Source organism: Mizuhopecten yessoensis, unplaced genomic scaffold, assembly GCF_002113885.1.
Source record: "Mizuhopecten yessoensis strain PY_sf001 unplaced genomic scaffold, ASM211388v2 scaffold10829, whole genome shotgun sequence".
Taxonomy (NCBI): Eukaryota; Metazoa; Mollusca; class Bivalvia; order Pectinida; family Pectinidae; genus Mizuhopecten; species Mizuhopecten yessoensis.
The window spans coordinates 1,601,992-1,624,736 of NW_018408742.1; the positions used below are offsets into that span (position 1 = coordinate 1,601,992).

General features: G+C 35.8%; 3 protein-coding genes across 5 annotated transcripts; 1 reads left to right on the forward strand and 2 right to left on the reverse strand.

Annotated features, from left to right (window-relative positions):
- Window positions 1-423: 423 nt before the first annotated feature.
- LOC110462735 (DNA fragmentation factor subunit alpha-like) lies at window positions 424-6,092 on the reverse strand. The gene is made up of 5 exons (XM_021516865.1): window positions 5,995-6,092; window positions 4,807-4,904; window positions 4,229-4,387; window positions 3,147-3,286; window positions 424-2,887 (listed from the first exon to the last, which is right to left on the reverse strand). Exons 2-5 carry the CDS (start codon window positions 4,898-4,900, stop codon window positions 2,666-2,668), a joined length of 615 nt encoding a protein of 204 aa, XP_021372540.1. The 5' UTR covers window positions 4,901-4,904; window positions 5,995-6,092; the 3' UTR covers window positions 424-2,665.
- A 148-nt stretch (window positions 6,093-6,240) lies between these two features.
- On the forward strand, window positions 6,241-14,504 carry LOC110462734 (C-type mannose receptor 2-like). 3 transcript variants are annotated; one of them, XM_021516862.1, is made up of 6 exons: window positions 6,241-7,954; window positions 8,127-8,402; window positions 9,053-9,217; window positions 9,404-9,469; window positions 13,164-13,230; window positions 14,154-14,504. In XM_021516862.1, the coding sequence occupies exons 1-5, from the start codon at window positions 7,867-7,869 to the stop codon at window positions 13,226-13,228; spliced, it is 660 nt and encodes a 219-aa protein (XP_021372537.1). In that variant the 5' UTR covers window positions 6,241-7,866; the 3' UTR covers window positions 13,229-13,230; window positions 14,154-14,504. The 3 variants fall into 3 exon arrangements, with proteins under 3 accessions (XP_021372537.1, XP_021372538.1, XP_021372539.1); XM_021516863.1 differs by lacking the exon at window positions 14,154-14,504 and having other exon boundaries at window positions 13,164-13,935; XM_021516864.1 differs by having other exon boundaries at window positions 7,870-8,402.
- Window positions 14,505-18,845: 4,341 nt separating this feature from the next.
- On the reverse strand, window positions 18,846-22,349 carry LOC110462750 (G-protein coupled receptor 157-like). Its single transcript, XM_021516894.1, has 3 exons — window positions 21,513-22,349; window positions 20,623-20,837; window positions 18,846-20,028 (listed from the first exon to the last, which is right to left on the reverse strand). Exons 1-3 carry the CDS (start codon window positions 22,024-22,026, stop codon window positions 19,663-19,665), a joined length of 1,095 nt encoding a protein of 364 aa, XP_021372569.1. The 5' UTR covers window positions 22,027-22,349; the 3' UTR covers window positions 18,846-19,662.
- Between the last annotated feature and the right edge of the window lie 396 nt (window positions 22,350-22,745).

The window sequence follows — 22,745 nt, forward strand, 5'->3', positions numbered from 1 at the left end:
CACTTATGATTTTAAGCTTGCCCGAGCATTTTTATTTCCTTACGGCAGTCCGCCATTTTGTTATGAAAACACTAATATTCAGATCGTGACGTATCGAAAATTCGGAAATATATCGTGAATCGAATCGAACATAAGTAATCGCGGTACAAGTGCATCGCGGTGAATCGTGACGCCTCTAACTATGACATATCTTTTAAATGTAAAACACAGATGCACTAGAGAAACCTGTCTTTACTGACATCAACGGTCAGATATGACCGTGTGTCTGTAAGGTCAGAGTTACACACACAGTTTATAAGCAGTCATATCGGAGACACAAGATCATGTCTGATATTACCGAATGTCCTCCCAGTCAGGTGTAAGTTTAATCAGGTTTCACTGTATCTTAAGGAAACGTACATATAACAAGAAGAAACAAATTTGTATACTCCTTTGATTAGATATTTTATTAAAAATATAAAAGCATGAGAAAGATCTAACAGATACACGACACTGAAACAAGCGACATTCAACCTACAAACTTTCAAGTTTCGTAACTGGATAAATGGTGTAGACGTAATTTGCTTGTAATTTTATTGTCTTAAAGACATTAAATCACAAATGTTGATTTTTTTCTTCTGAATTTTGATATTCTGCAATAATTGCCTAGGTGTGATGATTTATTATCAACTGCTTAACGAAAATTAAATAAGAAAAGAATTTAATATGTTACTTAAAATGATAAGATAAAACGGTGATATAATAAGTCTATATCCCTGAATTATAAACATTTACAGTGCATCTAGCTAAATTGGGATGATAGTTTATTACACATACCTATATGTTTGAATAATTTCAAATATACAAATGTATCATAACTGAGGCAAACAAGACTTTTCAAATTTGCATTAACTTATTCTAAAATTTTAATAATTACCCCACCATTGTAATTTAAGTAAGGGGGATAACTCCTTACATCATAAATTCCACCCTTTGAATACAGGTAACCAGATTTATTATTTTTTTTACTTATCACTATGAGTTACATTCAACCGTTTTTGATAAAAAAAAATATATTTTGGGTTCAGTGAAAATATACTGGCATCTATCTTTCGTCTCTAGAAGATGAAATTTCACAAGATATTTTTTCATCATGTCTACTACACATTATTAAAGGTGTACTGATGCATTGAAACTGATACAATCTTGAACACTTTAAAAACAATAAAAAGAATGTCATATTTTGCAAATAAAAATGGCAATGTTGATAATTTTTCTGCAAACAGATTATATATACTGATAGATTGCAAATTAAGCTATTCGTGCAAAACACATAGTGAGCTGCCAAAAATGTCTGTTCAGCGATCCCTTTATTTCTTGCACATAGGAGATTCTATTTTTCCTGTAAAAAGATTTTTGCAGTATTCCTTACTAATGAGATTCCACTACTTCCTAGACGAATAATATTTCAGTGTTTCATAATTTAATAAAAAAAATCTCAAAAAAATGCACAATATGAACAATGTGACCCACAAGTAACTAATTAATTATGCTTACAGCATTGAAATTCAAAATTTCACTGGGCTTACCAATTTTCTTATATGTGTTATTTTATCAATATTTATCTATAACCATTATAGATTAACAAAAACATAATCATATGCCTGCGTTGAGATTAAACTTAGTTAAACTAATTTATTTACAACACACAGTTTTACTCCGAGACAGTAATTAAGGAATGTATTTCTTCAATTCACAATCCTATGAAAAGTCCAGGTCAAGGAGTGATGCCACCCAGGCAATCACAAATAGATGAACACAAGTTACAACACTGTCAATCACGAATACTGCCACAGAGGCAATTACAAGTGTGCCACACACGTAGTCACGAGTGTGCCACACATATATAGTCACGAGTGTGCCACAGATATAGTCAAGAGTGTGCCACACAGATATAGTCACGAGTGTGCCACAAAGGTATAGTCACGAGTGTGCCACAGATATAGTCACGAGTGTGCCACACAGATATAGTCACGAGTGTGCCACACATGTAGATATAGTCACGAGTGTGCCACACAGATAGTCATGAGTGTGCAACAGAGGCAATCACAAGTGTGCCACACATGTAGATATAGTCACGAGTGTTTCCACACAGGTAGTCACGCGTGTGCCACACAGGTAGTCACAAGTGTGCCACTCAGGTAGTCACACGTGTGCCACACAGGTAGTCACAAGTGTGCCACACAGGTAGTCATGAGTGTGCCACACAGGTAGTCACAAGTGTTTCCACACAGATATAGTCACAAGTGTTACCACACAGGAAGTCACGAGTGTTACCACACAGTTGATCACAACTGCTGCCACAAAGGCAATCATGAGTGTTGCCACCCATGAGTTGTCAAAGGCCATCACAATTGCTGCTACAATTAGGTGATATAAAAAGGTCACACATGTTATCACAAGTTCCAACACAGGTGATCACAAGTGCAGCCACGGTCAGGTGATAATATAAATGCTGCCTAATTTTATTTTTATAATACACATAACAGATACTTGATTTTACAAATCATAACTAGGTAACTGTAAAAGTGGAAAGCTACATTTCCTTTACTAAACACATACACAAATACACACAGAAATTGCACATTTTAGAAATGAAGGCACTATAATTCAATTACAGGACAGATCAAATATTGGCAAATTTTGGTCTCTTTGATGAAGAATCCTCTCCAATAATGAGATTACTTTTTTGTCTGGATGTGTGATACAATCGCAGCAGGTCCATGGCTTCTGAAGTCTGTGTTCTCTCATCCAGGTGGCGCTGACAAGCTTCCTGTACTGCCTCTGCAAAACTTTCTGTGTCGTGGAGGAGGCTGGCTAATGCTGGGACACTGAGGTCAATCACACCCTAGCAAATGTAATGTTACAGATTTAATTTAAATATTTATTTAAATGCTGACGGATGTAACTGTGGTTGTTGACAAAATTCAAACGCCATGAAAGCAAATAAATATACATTAGTTTTACTCGTAAATAAACAGTGGAAATCTCACTTGTACAACATTAAACATTAAACATGGTTACTTCCATGATGCTGTCAGTAATATAGAAACCTCTTGGAAATGGAAAACCATGACGCATGTGAAATTTGCAGACAGCTAAATCACCTGTAAGTCATTGTTGGAGAAGGCTATGAGGCGAGTTATGTCCCTTTGAAGACCTGTGATCAGCTCAACTGTCCTTTCTGAGATTTCTTGTCCCTCGTTACTGGTCATGAAGTCTGGCTCGTCCTGTCCCGACCGGCCCTCTGTGACATACCAGGTTAAGTTATGGGGTAATCAGTCTTGGATTTCAAGAAGAAGTGCATTAATTCCAGATCAAACTTTTTCTTAAAATTCAATATGGCGGCGATACAGGAGTACAATGTAGTCATCTTTAATCAATGTATCTACCTATCATTGATTTTTACAGTTATGAATGAATTATTGCCACCTGTGGATGTTTCCTACCAAACAGGGTTGATTTATATATCGCACATAATGTTCGAGAGAAGTTGCTTAAATCCATTTTGCCAAATTTCCAATTTTTGGGCCCACTTTCAGCCCTCTGATGAAATTCTGTTAAACTTGCCTTGGTCCTTTGCACTAGGTATGCTAAAATGGCTTCAAACCCAAATTTGGGCCAAATATATGTCACCATTGGCCAGTTTCACCTTTCATATTATTCATCATTCAATAAATAGTTTGTTTGGGTTTATGTGAAGTAGGAATAGAACAAGGTATAGTTATGGCTTTCTATATATTTACAATAAATGTACAGATAAGGTAAAAACTGGGAACCCTTGAATCTGAAGATAGACTCATATATACCATAGATTTACACCATGCATGCATGCCACTTCTTAGTGTGCTAGGTATAAAGTCTCATAATATCAAAGTGCTCCTATGCTATGAATTCAAACAGGAAATGAAGTTTACTAGTAATGTTTTAGAAATACTAAAAATCAAAATAACCTAGATTATAGTATCTTTAAGCAAAAATTTACTTGTATAAATTTTGATCACTTTAAGCAGACTTAAGTCTATTCAGTAACCCAAATAAATTGATGTACAATTTATCACAATACTTTCAAGAGTCGATCACAGTCCTAAATTGATATTGTTGACCTTTATCCTTTGCTGCCCAGTGCTGATCCCTGGAGCGTCGGGTGTTCTTAAGGGGAGGTATGAAAACAATTAAATCAAATTACCTTTGCCTTCTACTGCCCAGCGTTGATCCCTAGCTAGGAGCATCAGTGTTGTATTTTGGGGGAGGAACAAGAAGTAATCATCATCGTCAATCTCCGTACCATCTTCCTCCAGTACTACCTGTACAGGTTCCTCAGGTAGCAGCCCTACCTTCTCTTTACCTGTACAGTTTAAAGATGTAAATCAGGGGATAAACTAAACTATGTTTCTGTATAGTTTGTCTACATAATTAGCTATTTAAGTCTGTGGTTTCTCTAACCAGAAGATTAAATTTGTCTAAATACCATTTCAAGAAAATTATTTGTTTCCTGTTCTCTTGTGCACATTCACATCTAAATAAATTGATATATAGATTAGGAATTTTGTGCAAGAATTTCGGGAAAGGCTGGTTCTCATGGATGAGGACAAAGAAATACCAAATTTATGTGTTATAGTGAAAAAATGATATAATACACATGTACCATAATATAATACTGGATGCCTATTTATCCAGATCAAATTTACATTGGTCCGAATAGTAATAAGTTTGTTAATTAATATATATATCTCTTGGTTATAAAAATATTCAGGTGTTGTTTACCTTTCTTACGAAGCTCGTCCAATGAAGAAGCGATGATCCCCTTCTTCACACTTCTGTCATAACTCCAAATCCTGAATGGTCTGGCAGTACTCATGATTCTGTGACAAAAGCAGACAATAAACATGCATGATAGAGAATTGTCATTATTACAATATTATACGATACCTTCAATGAAGAAGTTGCACAAATCTACATCTCTCGATTTCAAATCTAAGACTTGGTGTACGTACTTGAAAACAACAACATACAATTTACTGCTGTTTTGTCATAATTTATTTTATTTTTCAATCCTTTTCTTCAATACATTGCATACATATATACATACACTTTCTCACAAAAACAATTGCAATTTTTTAACTACCCATGTTTCAGCATAACACTCATATCCTCACCATTATTTAAAACTTTACATCATAACATGTACAATCATCAACATCCTCATTATCATCATCAAAACAATATATAAAATGTTATCATCATTATGGTACTTGATCATCATCATTATCATCACCAAAACAATATATAAAATGTTATCATCATTATGGTACTTAATCATCATCATTATGGTACTCAATCATCATCATTATGGTACTTAATCATCATCATTATCATCACCAAAACATCGATCTGCAATTTACTTATAACTGTTAATATTGTGTTTGTTCAGAGACGTATATAATACGTCTCTGGTTTGTTATAGACTTTCAATATGAAAGTTAAAAAAAACCTCAATAATATTAGTACAATGTAATTGCGTGCCCCTGTGCAGTGTAGCTTGACAGCTTTAAAGAGATGAAGATTACATAGACTTCGCATACATGTCAGTGTTGATATACACTAAACCAAAACAACTGATCACAGGTGCTCGGGTTCTGGAATATTTGTGATATATTATCGCACCCCACTAGATATCGCACCCCCTTATACTAATAAATCCTAGTATAAGGGGTGCGATAATATATCACATATATTCCAAGACCCGAGCACCTGGGTAACTGACCAGTAAACAAAGAGAAAGTACACCCCCGCCACCCCCCGCCCCCTCCTTACCCACCAAGCTGATTATCGAATTACTACAAATGTAACAATGTATCATAAGCCTGTATGCATGTCTACTAAGCATAAGACTAAATCTAGTGGTCGAAACAACGAAATAAGTACTGTGTTATTAAATGCGCAGAAACCTACCTGTACAACTGGTGTCGCTTATAAAAGTCCTATAACCGCTATGTACGACAGAGGTCTTCCATTTATAAGGGCCGACTGATTTGGGTACTATTTAAAAACTTCATTTTCAGTCGTAAAGTTTAATGGTCAATTTATTAGTTCCTTTAAAATGTCTGTCTGCTAGTTCAAATACAATCTCAAGACATAAGGTTTGTTTCTATTTAAAAAATAACTGTTGTTAAATTAGACCAAGCCGTCTAGAACATGATAAAAGGAAGCGACAAAAGATAGTCTCGGTCAACCAGATGCTTGATCACTTGAGAGTCTGTGTAGTCTCGGTTAACCAGACGCTTGATAACCGGTTGAAACGGTTGAACCGGTTGAACCTGTAAAGAAAACGACAGGTATAGATCTGGACCGAGGCTGACCTCAGGAAAATTTGGTACGTGTAGATTGAGGGGTCCAGACGTATCTGACCGAAACCAAAATGCTGACTAATGCCAATTTGCGTTATTTCTTTCTTAAACAATATCAAGACACATGTAGTTTTTAAGATACGTGATGTAATTCAGTGGACGCGTAAAAGAAGGGCATACTATTCTTGATACATAAAATGTCTTTATTGTTAGTCATTTTCCCATTGGATTATATGTTATATATATGTTTACTTTTATTTAAAAAAAAAATGTTCCCTATGGTAATATTTTCCGTGGCTCATTCCAGCATAAATTTTGTACTTGGACGCAATTCCCCTGGACACAGTGTCACATTTTGCCGTAAAAATCACGGTAATTACATTGATATTACCAAAAGAGGTGCGAAATAATATCCTGGCGTTGTTCCAAATTTCTTCAATTTTTGACTAAAAGCGAAGGAAAAAGCAAAACATTCACAATAATTTTAAAAAAAATAACATAGAATCCGCTGGGAAATTTACATGTACATAACGCGAAAGACTTACGGCACTTTCAAATATACGTCACTTTCTCTAACTGGAGGGCAGGACTATCTATACTGTTCAAATGAATAACTTAAGTTTAATTACTTTCAATGTCACAGCGTTTAACTGTGTAAAATAATATAGGACGTCTCGTTAAGTTTGCTCCTTAGATTGCCGAAGTGAAAACTATCGAGGTTAGTCAAATAAATTACCTTGACCCGTTTTAAGTGCAATCAGTTCAAATGTGTTAAATATCTAACTAGTAAGTTCTTCTTAAAAACACGCTACCAAGAGTGGTTTATATGACCAGTAGCTTGACAATGTATCAAGGTTTTTAAGTAACTAACATTAAACGACTTTTAGGGTCAAAATGACTAGTTATGTTAAAATCCTCAAACGACATTCCAAGAATCACATACATAGTATGATTAAACTTAGAGAGCATTACATATTTAAATCGAATTCGATGGCATACTTTGCTACATCAAATTTTGGTTTACTTCTAGATATTCCTCTAATTATCTATATATAAATGATCTACAGGTATAGCAGGTGAACACTTAGGAAGACAATTAGTATATGTACATAATACTTAAGAAATAATGTAACTCGCGTCATCACTAGGAGTCGAAGCCGGTGCTACAGATGACTTTTCCAGTGCTCAAGAAGTGCTTCTATATGAGTAGAACCCCCGGACTATATACTACTAATCCGGTCTCCAATGGGAGTCCTACCGCTGGATGACCTATTTGCCTTCGAGGCCATTGCTCTATAAATTGTGCAGGAAATTCTCACATGGATCAACAGATGTTGACGATATACACACGTACAAAATGGTTTCCTGAACGGATATAAAAATGTATGTGTGTGGTTCCCGGATGCTACAGCTAGGGCTTTTATTGTGGATGTGATGGAAGAGCCAACCATTCCCACGTTTCATGTTTAAGTGAAGAATGAGTTCAACATTCAAGGACTTTGTGTTTCGGACACGGTCAGCAATGCTACTATTGCTGTACTCGGCTACCATTGTCCGAACAGAGTGTAAGTATGTCACATAGGTGACGGGGGAATTGAACTAACTGACTGGAACACACACCTTCCCAACTCTATCTATGGATTTACGTGTTTTATGTCCTCTATATTTCTGGTAATAGATCGAAGTGCTTTTGTCCAATAACATGACCTCATATGCTATGTTTTGTCTTTTTACCAGTGAGCTGTGGTCACATTGATGCATATGTAAAACATCAGGTGGTACTTGTAAATGCTCAATGCTACCATCTAGCTCAAGACGCCGTCTCATGGAATGACGCCGTCACCAGGTGCCGGTTAAATAACGGAACGCTTGCGAGCATTCCTGATTTGACAGTGAATACGGCCCTGATAAAACTGTCTACCAACCTTGACTACAGTAACCTGGCTAATGTGTCGTTCTATTGGATAGGCGGCAAAGTGGATTCCATAGTAACGGGTGTAACATGGCTGCGAGGTAAATATTATTGATTCTTCTGACCCTGATTTCTAAAAAAAATAAAAATCGTTTATTCTAAGTTTGAAAGTCATTGAAGACATGGGAGACTTCGGGTCATACAAGTAATTTTGAGATAAAGATTTGGTCTATTATTTATTTTATTTAAACAGACCCATTTTCCCGAAAACTACTGCTTGATACCGTAAAGGATTTTCTTTCTCTTTGTTGCTTTGAATTTCAACGATAATATTATTTTCAAACTGGTTTTGACTGTATTTTTCATTTGCTTGCAGTTGCATACTATCTCTAGTTAATGCCGGTAAAGAAAGTTACTCATTTCTTTTCTAAAGCTGTTTCAAAACAAACAAGAAAAACAAGCCCTTTGATATCCTGGTCACGGACCATTATATATATAACTGGATGGTTTGTTTCTACAACAAACAGTCTCTCAAGCTTAAGGATTAAAATAGGAATTAAAAATCTGCCAAAACTTTAAACCGTCTGTCTTAATAGCAAAATCCTCACAACTAACCTTTTATGTATAACGACAGAGCAACTTTTTAAATCGTACTAGTTTAATAAGACAAAATGTGAAAATAAATAGATGACTATTAAACAAAATCACATAAATAACCAAATAAAATCTCTGTTTGTTCACGTTCTGTCAGATCCGGGTACTGGGTTTGTGGCCTTTAACGACGGCGAACCCCAGGGATCTGCGGAGTTTGGCTGCTTGATGTTAGACCCAGGGGCAGGAGGATGGGCGACGGATATGTGTGTGGCTAGCCTGGAACTGGCTGGCTACATTTGTGAATATCCGGGTAAAGAGAGGGGTGAGTGTTTATAATACACTGTATATGTAAATTATATATGTAAACTATATGCAATCTTCTTATTACACTAATTCTAAATATTACTGAATTCACATTAAGAACAAAGTCTTTTTCTTTCTTTTAAAAGGGAGTTAGACACATAAAATGTTAATAATCTATTTATTTTATTTGTTTCTCTTCACACAGCATTACCCGCTGGTGACACACCACAACCAGGCAGTCATGCTGGAGCTGAATCTCTCATGGAAGCAGGTGAGACTCTTTCTTCTTGGACATTATTTCAAATATCAATATGTTTTTTGATTATTATTTTCCCATCTATTTAGAGCTAAAGCTAGAAGCTATTTGTCAAACGACAGTTGACCGATGGTTTTACCACGCATTTCAACAGACACAGTTGTTTTTTCAAACGTTGAAATGTTGATATCATTTAGTCGAATTACTAATATCACAAAATTATTCCAAAAACCTCAAAATAATTTTACATATGAGAAAATCATTTTTTATATCACAAATTAGATTTCCTGATATCAATCAATCAAATTATTAACATACATGTATGAATACCTTGAATTCTTGGTATCAAACCAGATTTGTTACTTCCTCATTAAAAACAACCAGCGCTCTCTATGAATGATGGGTTCGCAGTGACTAAACCACACTGAATGAATATAAGTCAGATGCGAATAAGTTTGATGCTTAGAAAAACTGGTGCTAAAAAGTGTAACTTGCTATATAAAGATTTTTATAAACTATTCCTGGCAGCCTTGTGCACGGATCGAGAACTTCTTTGAATAAGTTTACAAAAAAATTGTTAATTATTTCAACAATTATGAAACAAGTTATTTCAACTTATAAAAACCACTTTTGTTGGCCCGGATGTAAGCGCGCGGGGGTATTAATGTGGGAGAAAACAAGAGTACCCAGTGAAAACCCGCGTGGTCGGGCAGGTGACCCCATATCATTTTACGTCCGATCGTGGAATCTAGTTTTCTATCCACTGCGCCACCCTCAGTTTCTGATCGTAAAAATGTGTTGTATTTATGAACCAAATGCACCGTACCATAAATGGGACAATATTGGTGACGCCACCCTGGTTACACTGCATAATATGATGACGCGATTGTGATGTTTTCAGAATAAGCATGTGCAATGTGTTTCCCTACAGGTAGGTAAAGACAGGTATACTTTTTCCCCTTGAAAAATCAGGAATGCATATGTGAAGTGTGGGAGACAAATGTGTATGTTTAATATTGAATTTAACTTTAGGTTTACGTTTATGGTAAACAACAATCGAGTTCCAAAAAAATACCATAACTTTTGTTCTCAATGCACAGGGAAGACTCAAAACTGTTCAGAATTGACCTTTAGGCTACGCTTCTTTTAAAGCTACAATTTATATCTTGAAGTGTTTGACTGTGAAAAGTAAACAGTGGTGATCCGATGATGATATCTCAAAGGTAAATCGTTATGTTCGGAATGAGATTCATATGTTTGGTTTGGATACTAAATGCTAAGTTTGTTTTGAACACAAACAGTAAATCAAAACTTAGTTTGCTAGCTTTCGAAAACGTCGGTTTTCTTTGTCAAGCAAAAAGTGCAAATGACCGGTTTCTTGACTCGAAACCGCTAGAAACAACTCACTAAGCAAGAATGTGCCGAAAAAGTAAATGCAGCTGTCAGAAAATGTCGAGATACAATACATGTACATCATGATGTATTGACCCGTTTAAAATCATTTTGCATATATATTGAGGTAAACAGCTCCAAGGAGAATCGCTATTTACCTTATTTTCTGCAGATAACTCCTACAAACATCGTTAGGCCTATGCATGTTCTCTGATGTAGACGTCTCAAAGGGAAATTCCAATGCTCTAGCCCTGCGGCAGTCATTCACCACTGACATCGGTCACTACTTACAATTCCGAAAATATCCTCTATGGTAGTCGTTATTTTCTTACTCAGCAGCAAACATCTTTTAGGGAAGGAAATTAGTTTACGTCTCTGTTGCCAACATCTCACATGGAAATTGCGATGTACCCTCATTTTGGCAAGCAACTCCAAACCAGAAGAATCGTTACCTTCACTGCGGCAGACATTCTTTAGGAAACTCGTCTTTTACCTACACTGCGGCAGACATCCTTTAGGAAACTCGTCATTTACCTACACTGCCGCAGACATCCTTTAGGAAACTCGTCATTTACCTACACTGCGGCAGACATCTTTTAGGAAACTCATCATTTACCTACACTTCGGCAGACATCCTTTAGGAAACTCGTCATTTACCTACACTGCGGCAGCCATCCTTTAGGAAACTCGACATTTACCTACACTGCGGCAGATATCCTCTAGGAAACTCGTCATTTACCTACACTGCGGCAGCCATCCTTTTTGAAACTCGTCATTACCTACACTGTGGCAGCCATCCTTTAGGAAACTTGTCCTTTACCTACACTGCGGCAGACATCCTTTAGGAAACTCGTCATTTACTTACACTGCGGCAGACATCTTTCAGGAAATTCGTCATTTACCTACACTGCGGCAGAAATCTTTCAGGAAACTCGTCCTTTACCTACACTCCGGCAGACATCCTTTAGGAAACTCGTCATTTACCTACACTGCGGCAGACATCCTTCAGGAAATTCGTCATTTACCTAAACTTTGGCAGACATCCTTTAAGAAATTCGTCATTTACCTACACTGCGACAGACATCCTTTAGGAAACTCATCATTTACCTACACTGCGGCAGACATCCTCTAGGAAACTCGTCATTTACCTACACTGCGGCAGACATCCTTTAGGAAACTCGTCATTTACCTACACTGCGGCAGCCATCCTTTAGGAAACTCGACATTTACCTACACTGCGGCAGATATCCTCTAGGAAACTCGTCATTTACCTACACTGCGGCAGCCATCCTTTTTGAAACTCGTCATTACCTACACTGTGGCAGCCATCCTTTAGGAAACTTGTCCTTTACCTACACTGCGGCAGACATCCTTTAGGAAACTCGTCATTTACTTACACTGCGGCAGACATCTTTCAGGAAATTCGTCATTTACCTACACTGCGGCAGAAATCTTTCAGGAAACTCGTCCTTTACCTACACTCCGGCAGACATCCTTTAGGAAACTCGTCATTTACCTACACTGCGGCAGCCATTCTCTAGGAAACTCGTCCTTTATCTACACTGTGGCAGACATCCTTTAAGAAACTCGTCATTTACCTACACTGTGGCAGACATCCTTTAGGAATCTCGTCATTTACCTACACTACGGTAGCCATTCTTTAGGAAACTTGTCATTTACCTACACTGCGGTAGACATCCTTTAGGAAACTCGTCATTTACTCACACTGCGGCAGACATCCTTTAGGACACTCGTCATTTACCTACACTGCGGCAGACATCCTCTAGGAAACTCGTCCTTTACCTACACTGCCGCAGACATTCTCTAGGAAACTCGTCATTTACCTACACTGCGGCAGACATCCTCTAGGAAACTCGTCCTTTACCTACACTGCGGCAGACATCCTCTAGGAAACTCGTCATGTACTTTGAGGCTGACAAACATTATTTACCTACTCTGTGACAGACATCCATTAGGGAAATCGTTATATAATTACTTTGAGGGTGACAAACGTTATTTGCCTACTCTGTGGTACGCATCTTTTAGGGAAATTGTTATATATTTACTATTCCGTCTTTGCGTATTGCAGAGTTATCTCCTCTTGGGAGCAGGTATCGATTATTACGTCACTTGTTTGTGAGAGTAACGTCATCAATTTTTGAGAAAACGACGTCATTTTCTCACACAAACCAATGACGTAACAATCAATACCTGCTCCCAAGAGAAGATAACTCTGCAATACGCAAAGACGGAATTCAGCAGAGATGATTTACATTTATCAGTTGTAATATTAAGCATGTCGGTTATTCTATTTCAGGAGTTGTCTGTTTTTGTATCACTATTGCCATGATCACACGTCGTCTCGGAGAACAATTAGTATAAAGGTAAGGCAGTTCAAACATGATGTTATCATGTCAAATATTAACACATTCGGTGAAATGAAAACTTGACATGGTTTATTTTTTCTCGAGTTACTAACGAGCGACACGAAGATATCAAGTATTCTGTATAAGTAAATGTTTAAGTTGCACCACAATTTGGGACTTCCTTTTAAATGGTTAGGATTTGTAAATAATATACTAAATTAAACTTGCTTCAATATTCTCCTGACAGGCAATACAGATTTAAAGTTATAGTTAAGAAGATGATATGGAACAATATGCTTTCATGAAATCGAATTCCTCATGAGGGCAAGTGTACTCAATATTTATATGTCAGTTCAATGTTGAACAAATTATATTAATGATCTAAATGTGCTAAACGAAAATTATTACGGTAATTTAGAACTGCAAACTGAAAATTTCTCGTAGAAAAAGGAGTCTGTTGTGATTTAAAATGATCTCCGTTTATAATATAATATCACCCTACATTAAATGTGCATGGTAAAATCCATTAATTATGAAAAAATACATATATTGATTTGATAAAAATATTTCAAGATCTGAGAGAAAGACATAAAAAGATAAATTTCGTCGTTGAAAGCAACAAAAACTGTGTGTCAAGATTTCAAATATTGGGCCCAGCTGCTCAAAGGTTGTTAAAGAGTTAATGAGAGGTTAGGGATACTTAAACATATGAATATAACAAAATAAAGAACATCTGATGTCATTTTACTGCTAGAGATTTGCTGATACAAATAAGAGGTGTTGGAGGATTGAGTTTGCTTTGAAGGCCCTTGTTTCTTGTTGACAACAATTTGAATTTGTCTCTAACCACTGTTTAAAATTAACAAGGCTTTTTATCAGCTAGGGCCAATAATTTTACACAGTATTCTCAATGTTAACTGTGTGTTCCATCTTTTTTCCAGATTCCATTTGGCATTGGGTTCCCATGTTGCATCCATATCTTTTGTACAAAATAAAAACTAGAAATCAGTAAAAATTAAAAAAAACATTTGAAAGTTTTGATGGGCTTGAATGAGATGTATTTCCTGTTTTCAAAATACGTTTAGTGAATACTACCCACATACATTTTAAAAATTCCAAAGCAAACTGTTTTATAGGAAATATAAAGAAAAAAATGCTAAAAAGAACAAACATATCAACAAATGACAATTTCGTCCATTTAAAAATTAACAACGAAACTGGAGGCCAAAAGAAAGAATAACATGTATAAAATGTTCTGAAATATATGTAGAAATACATATAAAGGAGAAATATATGTAGAAATATATATAAAGGAGGAATATATGCAGAAATACATATATAGGAGAAATATATGTAGAAATACATGTAAAGGAGAAATATATGTAGAAATACATATAAAGTAGAAAAACATACTTGTAGAGATACATATCAAGTAGAAATATATGTAGAAATAGATGTAAAGTAGAAATGTATGTAAAAATGCATATAAAGGAGAAATATATGTAGAAATGCATATAAAGTAGAAAAACATTTGTAGAGATACATATCAAGTACAAATATATGTAGAAATATATGTGAAGTAGAAATGTATGTAGAAATACATATAAAGGAAAAATATATGTAGAAATGCATATAAAGGAGAAATATATGTAGAAATACATATAAAGTAGAAACATACAAACCCGTTAAAAGATTATACAATTACAACTTTTAGTTTACAACTACTTTATCCTGATAATAATACTAATTAATAATAATTCGAGGTTTTTATATACCTCTTTATCACAACCTAGTTCGTAGGTCGTCTCAAAACGGTTCACAAACTATTATCCGTGCTTATAGGGCCTTTGCAACCAGCCAATATCTTTCTCAACTCCCTGGGGAGCATACAGCCGGTGCTGCCATTTCGGCGTTCACAGCTAGCATTCAACAATTCCAGCACTGCAAAGCCACGTACTCATTTACAGCTGAGTAGACTTGAACAAGCGGAGTAAAGTATCTAGCTCAAAGATACATCACAGTGTCGTGACTCGAACCCGCAACCCTTCGGTCACGAGCCCGGCGTCCTACCACTAGACTACCGTGCTTCCATTCTAAAAGGATCATTTCATGTTTACTGTTACAGAATAAGGTTACGGTCAATCTTGGTCAGTGATTTAACTATTTACGGAGTTAACTACATTATTCGGTAAATATTACTTAGAAATGTGAAGTAAGAAAGCAACTATTTCAAAATTAATTTACAGTAGTAAACAATAAAATGATATAGAGATAATTATTTTAATCCCAAATATTCATATAATTGTTATGCAAACACGTAAATAAAGTAAACATATATTTATTGTTTTAACTGATTTATTGTTAATAATATCAAAAGGTATCCTGTGCCGCGCTCCATTCCCGTCATATTATGTCATAGTCAATTACATCGTGACGAGATGGCGGCATCCTCTGCAGGAAGTAAAGCAGTTACAAATATAAGGCGAAAAAATATGCTCTTATTTCGACTTACAACTATGCCAGAGAGTCTATGTAAATAATCACGGGCGGACTCATCGAGGATAAATGTAAGTAGTCATCAAATCAAAGTTGGTTACTTGTATTCAAAAGCAAATAAATTATACAAAGGTTTACACAGTGGATGTGAATAGGCTGGTTGGGCTCGTCTTCTCGAGATTGCCTCGCATTTGCAAGAATCTTTTGTATACTGTTCTGGAAACGTACTTATTTTAGCGGATATGTGATTTAAGCGTTTTTTACGTTAACTCTTAATCGCTAATTATTTTCCGTTATTTAAATGATGTATTGATTAGTATTTCAAAAGTATATATACCGAGCGTCAGCACATCAGGACATGAACTCAAAGTCGGCATGCAAATTGAAGGGAGCTATCTGAAGCTCTACAACACAGAGAGGCATACTGGTGTCAGACGCAAGTCCGGATATCTCTCGTTAAATCCAGAAATGAAAGCAGGCTCTGGAGTAACAAATACGAAACCATGATATATATGATATTTTCTGGTAAATACTCACTACTGTTAAATTTTCGCCCCTTTTACCCTCCGTAATGAGTGTTTATGACTGCTATTATCACAGATAACCCTTCATGATGCTAATACTGTAAGCGATGCCGGTAAGTGGCAAATATATTACAGGGATTAATTTTACCGGCATCGAGTATAAAAACTATACAAGGTAACTATATATGGTACATAATATAACTCCTGAATATCTATCCATCCTTATCCCACCCCAAATAGCAGATACCCATAGGCATAGTACTCGACAATCAAATAATCTTTCATCTCTCCGTTGCAAATACCTTCCACTATATCATCTTGGAATATTATGCCAGTTGAAATTAGAACAAATCCCTCTTTATCACACTTTAAGAAATACCTCGAAAAAGATGCACGACCGTCCCCTCCGTCTTACTACTATTCTGGAAAAAGAATTGCCCAAATATACCATACCAGACTAAGACTATCATGCAGCACTCTAAATGACAACCTATTTAAAAGACAACGTGTAGAAAGTCCAGTATGTACATGCGGGGAAATAGAGGATAATACCCATTACTTACTCGTATGCCCGAACTATAATGTTTTACGACAAACTTACTTATTATCACTACCCCACAACACCACAACTAATTTGTTATCATATGGTGATATAAATTTACCGGAAGCAGTTAATCTTGATATTTTTACATCTGTGCAGAATTATATCATGCAAAGCAAGCGTTTTAACCGAAAATATATAATAATCAACGTATATGTACTTATCTTAATTTATTTTCTATGTAACAGATGTGTTAACAGTGTGAGTGAGCGCAATGGGCATGAAACCCATATTATGAACAACGATGAATTGGTGCATTCACAATAGATGCAACAGGAAAATTTATAATACAGAATCTGAAATTAGCGTTGCCATAATATAGCACAATATTTAAACTACCAAATCGCTAAAATTAGAAAACCGCTAAAATATGTACATTGATGGTATGTAGGTTAGTTTTTCTGTTATCGTGAACAACAGTAACCTTATATGGACCATTTTTCAAAGTTAAGAAATTGATTACTATAATAGTACATTTTAACACACATTGACATGCATACATAAATATCATGTATTTCATACAATGTTTCATCCATTGTTTTAGCACCCGATACGAAGGGTCACAGATGAAAATAACTTTACATTTGCGCTCTGCATCATCTCATTGCAATGCACTGAGAATGCAAATGTTGTTATGAGACTATAACAACATTATCTATTGTAACGTCGTCAATCTCTATTGTGACGTCATCAATTTTATTATTGTCAAGACTTAATTTGCTGTTCGAAAAGACAAAATAAAACATAACTACTCTATCAAAATGTAAATATAAATAATGAATATTTTAGCAAATATTGTTATGGTCCTATAACACAAATTTTAATTGCTGAGAAACTTACATAAAGCCTTGTCGGGTCTTTACTAAGTTTGTCATCAATAGCAATGTGCGTTAGCCTATAGGACCATAACAACATTTGCTAAAACATTCATTGCTTAAATGTACAGCTCTTAACATAGCTTATATAAAAAATACTGTTATACTAGCATGATTCATCATAGTACTCTTATTTAGATCACGGGGAAGATTGCGGTGTATTACATACTATGAACAAATCAAATGCGCTGGTGTTTTTCAAGTGTTTTTCCGAGCAAGCCGGAAAGTCGAGTGTATATATGTTACAACATTTACTATACACATGTGTAACGTTTGATTGCACTTATCGGCGTTTAACACAACAGGTCTCATTTCCTCGCTGATTTATTATGTCAGGACTATGTACAGTGAATTATAAAACTTGTGTTAAGTGTTTCTTCAGTGGTTTTACAGAATTCCTTTAATTTCTTCCTTAAAGACATTGAAGTATGCAGATTTCTTTAGTCAACTAGGATGATGATTGGTTATAATGATGTCCAATTGAAAAAAATATCAATTCCGATTGACTAAAGTAGACGAAAACAAAGTCATGATAGCTTTGTACTCTTTAGTGCCTTGATATATTTTTATACGTCGGTGTAATGACTGTCTAAATACCTGTTTAAGGTACTCTAACTAGTCGTCTGCAGAGGGTCCAGAACACTGCAGCACGACTAATTACTCGTACTCGAAAGATAGAGCACATCACACATGTGCTTTATTCGTTGCACTGGTTACCTGTACGATACAGGTCGCAGTACAAAATTCTGGTGTACACATACAAGGCACTGAATAGAACAGCTCCTCAGTACCTACAGGAGCTTGTTACCCTGTATCAGCCGTCACGATCACTACGGCCGGAGTCAGAATCTTTGTTGTGTGTCCCAAACTTGTACTGGGACCTACGGAAACAGATGCTTTGGGAGGGTACTCTGACCAAGTTCAAGAGGGACATCAAAACTCACCTCTTCACGTCTGCGTTTTAGAATCCTTGCAAAGACGTCATGTAAATACGACACTTTTATTTGTTCAATTACAAATTGTATGTGCACATTGCTAACTTAAATGTATAAAAGTGATTGTAAGCCTTTGTTTTTTGTTTTCACAATTATAACCATTACTATTATCCATATGTTGTAAAGCGCTTTAGAGTAATTTTATATATGTTGTATATTATTATTATCATTATTATTATTATTATTTAAAAGGGAAAAAAACGCTTTGTTCTCGATCAACGTTTAAACTTGATTTATCTCGTAAAGGCTTAAAATCATGGTTCTTTTCCATGGAAGAAAAACGTAAACTAAGCGTATAAAAATGTAAACAGCTAAGCTAAAACAAGTTTTTGTAATATCATCATTCAACATTAAATAATCTGTCAAACAATTATGACATGCTTTCTAGTCATGACTGTTCCAATTCAGATATGTTAAGCAGTCGTATTTTGTATAAAATATTGACGGTAGATTTTATACCACACTTTGTTATTAGAATCAGTTACGTGTAATCGCTCCATGAAGAAGGCAATTTATGAATAAAATATGCAGTTCAACTGTCTGTTGTGACGTCATTTCGACCTGGTATATTTACAACATGGACTGTTCCACTGTCAATTGTTACGACATTTCTACCTGGTATATGTTCTGCATTGACTGTTCCACTGTCAATTGTTACGACATTTCTACCTGGTAAATTTACAGCATGGACTATTCCACTGTCAATTGTTACGACATTTCTACCTGGTACATGTACTGCATTGACTGTTTCATTGTCAATTGTCATGACATTACTACCTGGTAAATTTACAGTATGGACTGTTCCACTGTCAATTGTTACGACATTTCTACCTGGTATATATACAACATGGTATGTTCCACAACACTTTCTCATAGTATTGCAATAACATGGTTTGTCGTCATCACTTCCTCACATTCTGTAGTACGTTCTACCGTTAATTCGGGACACTGTTAATTTGTTAACAATTTGTCGACCCATAACGGGATTGGCTATCCTGTAGAAGTGGTTGACGTCGTGCTAGGGTACACCTGAAGTGGTTGATCATTCCATTTATCATGGTTCTATCTAGAAACACGAATAGTATACAGTTACAGAAAGCCTGCAAGCCGTCACAGAAACTCTGCATATATAACAAGAACTTTTCCATACTATCAAAGGTAGGTACATCCTTTCGATAAGTCTTGTATTCTGTCATACTCATAAAGAATCTGGCAGTTCCCCATACCTTTAGTACGTATGTTAGCAGCCAAAGAAAGACGAAGTTAGCGTCCGCCTGCCTCAGACGGTGCTCTGTTCTCCGTGGCAAGTCCGATATGGAAAAGCCCTGAAGACAAATAAATAGGTACTTAAACCTTGTAAATTCAATAAAGGTTTTCGCATAAATCATTCGAAAAGGTATATTATTAACAGCGTTTTCTATATAAAGGTGATAGAATCAGCGCCAGAATAACTATTGAATTATAATAAATTATTTTTTTAATTAAATAATTAGTAAAGTATATTAAGAACCACGCCACTACTCAAAAGATAATAACATAGGTTACTGGTTGGGTGTAGATTTAGCCCTTTCTCCCGTTCAGGTAAGTAATGGGTCATGCAGATGACTTAGCTGTTGTTCCCCCTCAGTAACATAGGAGTATACACTCTCTATCGATAGGCGAAACGTCCCCGTGTCGACTGACAAACGAAATATTCGTGACATCTTATACAGGTAAACAATACAAATCGCTCACTCAGTCATAGCCTGACAAAAGAACCAGTCGGTTTTGAAATTTTGCGGCCGTTTCATACTAATAATATTTGTGTATAAAGTAAAACTATGATATTACATATTTCCTGACCGATTATTCTTATTTAAGATGGTGATAAATGCCAACATGAATTATATGTTAAAAGTGACATTTTATTCATGACTCACCCTTCTGCGAAGATAGAAGACAAGAAGAATAAAAAAGACCATGCTGACGACGTAAGTAATAATATCCCATCCCTTGCCGGTCACAGCCATCCATATATACATTGTCGACACTTTTCTTTCTTTCAGACACACCTTGATCCAACACCAGGGGCCGGTCCCGATACTGAAGTTTTCCCCTAACATATCGTATCCAAGTGCAGTCATAGTTATCACACCTGGACATATGAGTAAATGTTGTTTGTACTTGTTGATATTTAATATAAAGATGAGAAAATGAAATGTAGATAATATTCCAGCAATGATTAAGAGCAATATTGAAACGGTGAAAATCCCTAAAATGAGATTGCCACTGAAATATACAACTGTACAGTAGCACAATGTAACCATGTTCAGTGTTAAAATATGAACGGAATATAATCAGAAAATTCATCGTTCATTGGAAACCGGTTATAGTGTATGCAATATTTTTTCAACGTCCTTTCATAAACTTTTAAGTAAATGCTATTTCGACAAAAGGCTCAACTGTAGATAATGGTTTACTTATATATATCGTACTTCGATTAAGAGTTGATATGCATGTATATCATTCTTTGATAAGGCAATGTTAATAAAACATCAATAAAGTGTTTAATTGTATATGATGGTAAAATATAGCATTTATCGATAACGTTTTGACCAAAATACACTAGGAATGGCTAAACTCAATCTCATACGATCATATGGGGTTGCAATTTTACCGATATTTGATCTTAACTCCAAAAATGACCCCAATTTGGGGCGTAATATAACTGGAATTCTTAGGTCCCTGTGTTTACTAGAGTAAAGATATGAACTGATAAAATGATGAAAGGGAGAATAGTGACAATTGAATATAACCTTTTTGGACGTACCTGGCAGACCCCAACATATCACGTGAGCCTTGATTTCACTCCATGGCCTTTCAGGATCCGACACTGCAGAAGAAGGTCGAAGACTAACGATAAGGTGAATGCCTATGACCAGTGTCCAGCAGAAAGAGGCCATTCCAGAGAATGTGGTGATCATACTTTGAGCTATGCATATTTCATCCGGATGTGTACATAAATATTCGTGTTCCTTTATCGTTATAACGTCGTGTTGCTGATGTATAACGGCGTACCTAATAGTGCCGGTCAAGATGCCACACGCAGTCATGATGTCTGCGACTGTCAGAAACATCAGAAGGCGACGTGTCTGCCTGATTCGTGCGTTACGAACCTCAACATTGTACGTCAAAAATATAATACTGGCTCCAATGATCGAGAGGGAGCTACTGAAGCCTGACAGTGCCAGTGACACATTGTCCAGGAGATTAACGGGATCATCATCTGATGGGCTAAGGGTGTTCATAGTGACACTTGACGTTGTAGAATCGTCGAAGCCCATCGTTGGATCTCAAGACTGTACTTTCACTCCCAGAACCAACCTCACATTGTCTGGTGACTTGTAGACATAGTCTTAGCCAATGGAAATTTACATTATATATTTAACCTAAACAACCTTAGCGCACCACTGTGTGCTTAGACTCAGTTTATTGAATCTAAGGGTTTAAGTGGATGACTGGACAAAATGCATGACAGCGCACCTTCCTGTTTACAAAGCGAAAGTAAATATACAAGTTTATAGTTATCAAGAATCATAACTCATTTATCTATAAAACGTGTCTGTAGATATAGAAGGTGTTTGTTCAAGGTTTCATGGAAAATGTGAGGGACGGACTTTAAAGTTAGTAACTTTTGTTATTATAGACCTTTAAGACAACGACAGAGGAGAGAAGTAACAAAGAAATGACACACGATATTTCTTATTCTCATAAATCTAAAATCACAGTGAAAATATGTGTAGAAAAGTTACAATATATGATCATTACGTTAGTCACACATACATTAATGCATAAACGTTTTAGTGCCTAAATATGTAGATAATATGCAATCAATTTGGAAATGTGCTGAATTGTTTAGGTGATGCATTTGATGAGCAAAAGTAATAGTTTTTCTATAATAAATTTGAATCAAGTGTGAAGCTTGCACGTGTAGATTGGCTCCCAAAGAAAAATGAAGGCATACATTTACTTTTAGATTCGTGAACATGTATTCAGACATTAA